The sequence below is a fragment of the Malus sylvestris genome, chromosome 4 (assembly GCF_916048215.2).
Source record: "Malus sylvestris chromosome 4, drMalSylv7.2, whole genome shotgun sequence".
In the NCBI taxonomy this organism is placed as follows: Eukaryota; Viridiplantae; Streptophyta; class Magnoliopsida; order Rosales; family Rosaceae; genus Malus; species Malus sylvestris.
In genome coordinates this window covers 13,500,594-13,507,260 of record NC_062263.1, presented here as the reverse complement: position 1 = coordinate 13,507,260, position 6,667 = coordinate 13,500,594, and the positions used below count along the sequence as shown (strand labels likewise).

Below are 6,667 nucleotides of genomic sequence, written 5' to 3'. Positions count from 1 at the left end.
CAAAGTTGCACATCACAATTAGGTTCATGACTAGGAATATTTGATCAAAACCACACATCATATGGATGATCATATCTAAGTGAAACAAACTCAAGAAATAGATAGACTGATGAGCATAATCTGAATTAACAACATGAAATTGATTAGATGAGGTGAAATCGAATCCCTAGCCTACTCCATATTGTTACAATCCCTAACCTCAACTCCCTTGGTTCTACCTCATTACATTACTTGTGATTCATTTACTTGTATTCATTTCATTTCCGTGTATTTCAAGTTACAACCTCAAAACTGCCTAAATTGTTTAGTTCTACTTTCTATTAGGGTTCTTGCAAAACAAGTGGTTATATAGGTCTAATTAGTCCCTGTGGATTCGACACCCTTACTTGTGTTCTTATATTCAACATGTTTGTAGCACTAGGAAGGAAAAAACTTCAACAAAAATGGCGCCGTTGCCGGGGACTGATTTCAGTCCCTTGTAATTGCTTGTTTTGCTATTTAAACTTTGTTATTTTCATTCTAAGTAGAGTTTAGTTTTGATTTCTATTTAAGCTTGTTTGTTTTTGTTTGGTTTTAGGTAGTATATGTCACATAGACTTGTTGAGTTGGGCCAACGAATTGAACGTTTGAAAGGCAACACTTTGGACAACTTTGTGCCATCTAGTTCATTCCTTGTCCGAGAGGAAGAGGAAGGAACTTCATCTAAGTCCACAAGTGCAACTTCTGAGCACATTCATTGGGAAAGAGACGAGATGGCTGCCAACCAAGATGAACTTAGAGCCTTGGAGGACTTTGCTCAACCAATCATACCAAACTCTCCTTCATGCATCTTGTTGTCCACGGAAGCTAGAAACTATGATCTTAAATCTTCACATTTTCATATGCTTCCTTCTTTTTATGGCATACCTAATGAAGATCCTTTAGCTCATGTTAAAGAATTTTACAATGTTGTGAGTGGTTTACCTTTGCAGGGAGTAAGTGAAGCCAATTTGAGGATGAGAGTGTTTCCTTACACTTTGAAAGATAAGGCCAAGAGTTGGTTGATGACTCTAGCTCCGGGTTCACTCACCACATGGGATGCCGTGGCTAAGAAGTTCTTGGAGAAGTTCTTTTCCACTCAAAAGACAGCCACATTAAGGGGACAAATCTTCAATTTCAAACAAGACGATGGAGAACCCTTCAATGAGTGTTGGGAACGTTTTAAAGGACTCTTGTTGCAATGTCCACACCATGGGTTACCTTTTCACTTACAAATGCAAATTTTTTATGATGGACTAACCCAAACTTGTCAATCAACCGTTGATAATGCCGCAGGTGGAGCATTGAAGAAAAAGAATGCTCAAGAGTCATACAACATCTATGAGATGTTGGGATCTAATGCTCAACACAAAGATGTAAGAGGTAAGAAACTTGGAGTGTATGAAACAAGCTCTAATCATGAACTTTCATTGCAGGTAGCTAACCTAGAAAGAAAGCTTGAATCTGTGCTCAACATGGTACCAAAAACGAATGAGGTGTGTGCCATTTGCAACATACCAAACCACCTTACTCATCAATGTCCATCTAGGGAAGCCTACCCCGAATTTGTCCAAGAACAAGTGAACCTAATGAATTCTTACAATCAAAGGCCAAGGAATGATGTGTATTCAAACACATATAACCCAAGTTGGAGAGATCATCCCAATCTTTCATGGAGGAACAACAATCAAAATCAAAATCAATTCCAAAACTTCCAACCAAAACCGACCACTACACTTGAAGATACGGTTAAGTTGTTAGCTCAAAGCACTTTGCAATTCCAACAAGCCACAAATAGCACCTTCCAACAACATTCTGCTGCCCTAACCAAAATGGAGACACAACTCGGGCAGATTGCAGATGCCTTGAACCAAAGAGAGGTTGGCAAATTTCCAAGCCAACCCGTGATACTTCAAAGGAACCAAGAGCAAGCCAAAGCAATCACTACACTTAGAAGTGGTAAGGTTATTGATAATAGAGTTGGAAATGAAGTTACTAATGAATTTGATCATGTGAATGTAGGTGGAAATGAGAAACCAAATGAGGAACCAAGCTATGCTTCTTCCTCAAATGAAGCACCAAATCTTCACAAGGCCGAGAAGCCTTACACTCCACCAATACCATTCCCTGGAAGACTTGCTAAGAGCAAGCAGGATAAGTCATTTAAGGACATTTTTGATATTCTAAGTAAAGTGAATGTTAACTTACCTTTGCTTGATGTCATTAGGAACATGCCAGCTTATGGGAAATTCTTCAAAGAGTTAAACAACTACAAAAGGAAGTATGGACCACATGAGAAGGTAGTGGTGTCTGAGAATGTAAGTGCAGTGTTGCAAAGAAAACTTCCACCAAAGCTCAAAGATCCAGGGAGTTTCTCTATCAACATTACTATAGGAGAAAATAAAGTTGAAAAAGCAATGCTTGATTTGGGTGCTAGCATCAATTTAATGCCATACTCCGTGTACCTTCAACTAGGTTTGGGGGAATTGAAATCAACCACCATTTCATTACAACTTGCGGACAGATCCGTGAAGTATCCAAGAGGTATCGTTGAGGACATTCTAGTTCAAATTGATAAACTCATCTTGCCTGCGGATTTTGTAGTATTGGATATGGAAGAAGCGCCTATACATGATAGAGAGTTGCCTATTTTGCTTGGAAGACCTTTCATGGCCACGGCCAAAACCATCATTGATGTGCAAAATGGACTCCTCACTATGACAGTGCTAGGAGAAACCGTGCAATTTAAAGTGTTTGAGTCTCTTTCTCATCCTTCTTCATCTCTTGAGTGCTATGCCATTGATGTGCTTGATTCAATTGTTTTCACTAAGTTCTTGCAGGCACAATCTAGTGAACCATTACAATTTGTTTTGACTCAATCTCAAGATGAGTTAGATGAAGAAGTTGCACTCATGGAAGTGGTAGCTACCTTGGAAGCATTGGCACCGTATCCTTTAAATGTTTCACCTCTTGTTGAGCATTTAGAATCATCTAGGTCACATTTAATACCTTCCATTGTTAAGGCACCAAAACTTGAACTTAAACCACTCCCACCACATCTTAAATATGCATATCTAGCTGAATTTGAAACTCTTCCTGTTATCATAGCTTCTGACCTGAATCCAAATGAAGAAGATAAACTAATGAGGGTGTTAAAAGAGTCTAAGTCAGCTATTGGATGGTCTATTGCAGATATCAAGGGGATAAGCCCTACTATGTGCATGCATAGGATTCTTTTGGAGGATGGAGCAAAGACAACCCGTGAGCCACAAAGAAGGCTCAATCCACACATGAAAGAAGTTGTGAGGGATGAAGTATTGAAGTTGTTAGATGTGGGAATCATATATCCTATTTCTGATAGCAAATGGGTGAGTGCCATTCAAGTGGTACCAAAGAAGGTGGGAATCTCAGTAATGAGAAATGAAAACCAAGAACTTGTGCCCACAAGGCCCACGGCTAGTTGGAGAGTTTGCACCGATTACAGGAAGTTGAATTCTAGCACTAGAAAAGATTACTTTCCTATGCCTTTTATAGATCAAATGCTTGAGAGATTGGCAGGTTACTCACATTATTGTTTTCTGGATGGTTACTCAGGTTACAATCAAATTGCAATTGCTCCAGAGGATCAAGAGAAAACTACCTTTACTTGCCCCTTTGGCACATTTGCATATAGGAGAATGCCCTTTGGACTTTGCAATGCCCCGGCCACATTCCAAAGATGTATGTTGGCAATCTTTTCTGACATGGTGGAAAGGTTCATCGAGGTATTTATGGATGACTTTTCAGTGTTTGGTTCTTCTTTTGATGAATGTCTTAACCATCTTTCCTTAGTGCTTCAAAGATGTCAGGAAACAAATTTGGTTCTCAATTGGGAAAAATGCCAATTCATGGTGAAACAAGGCATTGTTTTGGGACATGTGATCTCTAGCAAAGGAATGGAGGTAGACAAAGCCAAAATTGACATCATCACCAATTTGGCAGCTCCCACAACCGTGAAGGGGGTGAGAAGTTTCTTGGGACATGCGGGTTTTTATCGACGTTTCATTAAGAACTTTTCAATGATCACTCGTCCATTATGCAATCTGTTAGCTAAAGATGTTGCATTTCATTTTGATATAGCTTGTATGGATGCATTCAATACTTTGAAGCAAGAATTAACCTCGGCCCCTATCATTATGGCACCAGATTGGTCCCTACCTTTTGAATTGATGTGTGATGCCTCTGATTATGCTATTGGTGCAGTTTTAGGACAAAGAGTTAACAAACTCCCACATGTGATCTATTATGCAAGCCGGACTCTCAATGATGCTCAACTCAACTACTCCACAACTGAAAAGGAGTTGCTTGCTATTGTCTTTGCTTTAGAAAAGTTTAGGTCATATCTTGTGGGATCTAAAGTTATTGTGTTTTCTGATCATGCAGCCCTTAGGTATTTGATGACAAAGAAGGATGCTAAACCGCGCCTAATTAGATGGATACTCTTATTACAAGAGTTTGATTTGGAAATCCGAGATAAGAAGGGAAGTGACAATGTTGTGGCTGACCATTTGTCTAGGCTTGATGAGAACCATGGAGTTGGACAACCTTTGCCTCTAAATGAATCATTTCCAGATGAACAACTCCTTGTTGTTCAAGAAAAAGAACCGTGGTATGCTGATTTCGTTAATTATCTTGCTTGTGGTGTAATGAGAAATGACATTTCTTTTCAGGAAAGAAAAAAGTTCCTTGCCATGGTCAAGCACTACGTTTGGGACGAACCATATTTGTTTAAATATTGCCCTGATCAAATCATTAGGAGATGTGTCCCAGAGAGTGAACAACAAAGCATTCTAACGTTCAGTCATACATTGGCATGTGGCGGACATTTTGGTGCCAAAAAGACATCTCTTAAAGTTTTACAATCTGGTTTCTTTTGGCCTACTTTATTCAAAGATGCTTTTGATTTTTGTTCTAATTGTGATAGGTGCCAAAAGATGGGGAACATTAGCCGAAGAAATGAGATGCCATTGAACAACATTTTGGTGGTAGAGCTTTTTGATGTTTGGGGAATCGACTTCATGGGACCATTTCCATCATCTTTTGGCTACTTATACATATTAGTGGCAGTTGATTATGTATCCAAATGGGTTGAAGCCATTGCTACAAGAACTAATGATCATAAGGTTGTTTTGCACTTTATTAAAGATGTGATTTTTTGTAGGTTTGGAACGCCAAGAGCTATTATTAGTGATGGTGGTAGCCATTTCTGCAACAAACCCTTTGAATCATTGATGAGGAAGTACAACATCAACCACAAAGTGGCAACCCCGTACCATCCTCAAACCTCAGGACAAGTGGAGATTAGCAATAGGGAGATCAAAAACATTTTGATGAAGACTGTGAGCCCCACAAGGAAGGATTGGTCGTTGAGGTTGAATGATGCACTTTGGGCGTATAGAACAGCGTACAAGACCCCCATTGGCATGAGTCCTTATCGTCTTGTGTTTGGGAAAGCTTGTCATTTGCCAATGGAGCTTGAACACCGAGCATATTGGGCCATTAAGAAGTTCAACTTTGATTACAAGGATGCTGGAATAGCAAGGAAGCTCCAACTTAATGAGTTGGAAGAGCTCAGAAATGAGGCATATGAAAATGCCAAAATTTACAAGGAAAGGACTAAGCTCTATCATGACAAAGCCATCCTAAGGAAGGAGTTTCACCAAGGTATGAAAGTACTTTTGTATGACTCACGTTTGAGACTTTTTCCAGGTAAATTGAAGTCTAGATGGGTAGGACCATTCAAAGTGTTGCAAACATTTCCCCACGGAGCTGTGGAGATAGAGAACATGAAGAATGGCACCTCTTTCAAAGTCAATGGACAGAGATTGAAACCATATTTGCAACAAGAGGAGGAAGGGCAAGTGTATCAAATTGTCGATTTTCTTGAGTTTACAACACCATGAACAAGTTCCATGTCTTGCCTAGACATTAAATAAAGCGCTTGCTAGGAGGCAACCTAGTGTGGTTTGTATTCTATCTTCATGTTGTGTTTATGTTGTTACCATTCCATATTATTTACCTACTTGAATTGCATACAATTTTAAGCATCGAGGACAATGCTTACCATAGGTTTGGGGGTATTTTGGGATGGAAGGTTTGTTTTTGTGTTTGTTTTGGTTAAGTGTGCTTTTGCTTACTAATTCGAACGCTTATGAGGACTATGTTTGCAAACAAACTTTTGGGTTGCTATAAAAAAATTTTGTATCTTGTGTCTTGTATAAAGATGTAATTCTTGGAGATATGATGATAGAGGTACCATACTCAAATTCTGGAAGAAGAATAGTGGAGACTACCCTAGTGAGTTATTTTGAGCTTAATTGCTTCTTTTAGAGGGTTTAAAGTGTTTCAACTCCTATCTTTTTCTTTCAATTTCACTTTAAATGATCTCTTTACTTCTATTTTGTTTGGATGCTAAGAATTACTCTATTTTGCAGATACCATGTGTTTGGTATCATTCATGAATGAACTCAATGAAATGATGTTAGGCTATGCATGTTTTAACTACTAAAAGGCTTAAATCCTATCCCTTTGTGTGCTCCATTCACCATTGTTGCAGCCAAACACTTTAGCCTAATTCTTTCATCACCCGCACCATACTCTACCCATTCTA

The 6,667-nt window shown here is 39.0% G+C and overlaps 1 protein-coding gene and 1 pseudogene across 1 annotated transcript; one reads left to right on the top strand and one right to left on the bottom strand.

Moving 5' to 3' along the window:
- The first annotated feature begins 443 nt into the window (after positions 1–443).
- Positions 444–6,195, top strand: LOC126618129 (uncharacterized). The gene is made up of 3 exons (XM_050286224.1): positions 444–478; positions 596–3,477; positions 3,952–6,195. Exons 1-3 carry the CDS (start codon positions 444–446, stop codon positions 5,958–5,960), a joined length of 4,926 nt encoding a protein of 1,641 aa, XP_050142181.1. The 3' UTR covers positions 5,961–6,195.
- Positions 1,127–1,237, bottom strand: LOC126620536 (small nucleolar RNA R71; annotated as a pseudogene).
- Positions 6,196–6,667: the final 472 nt, after the last annotated feature.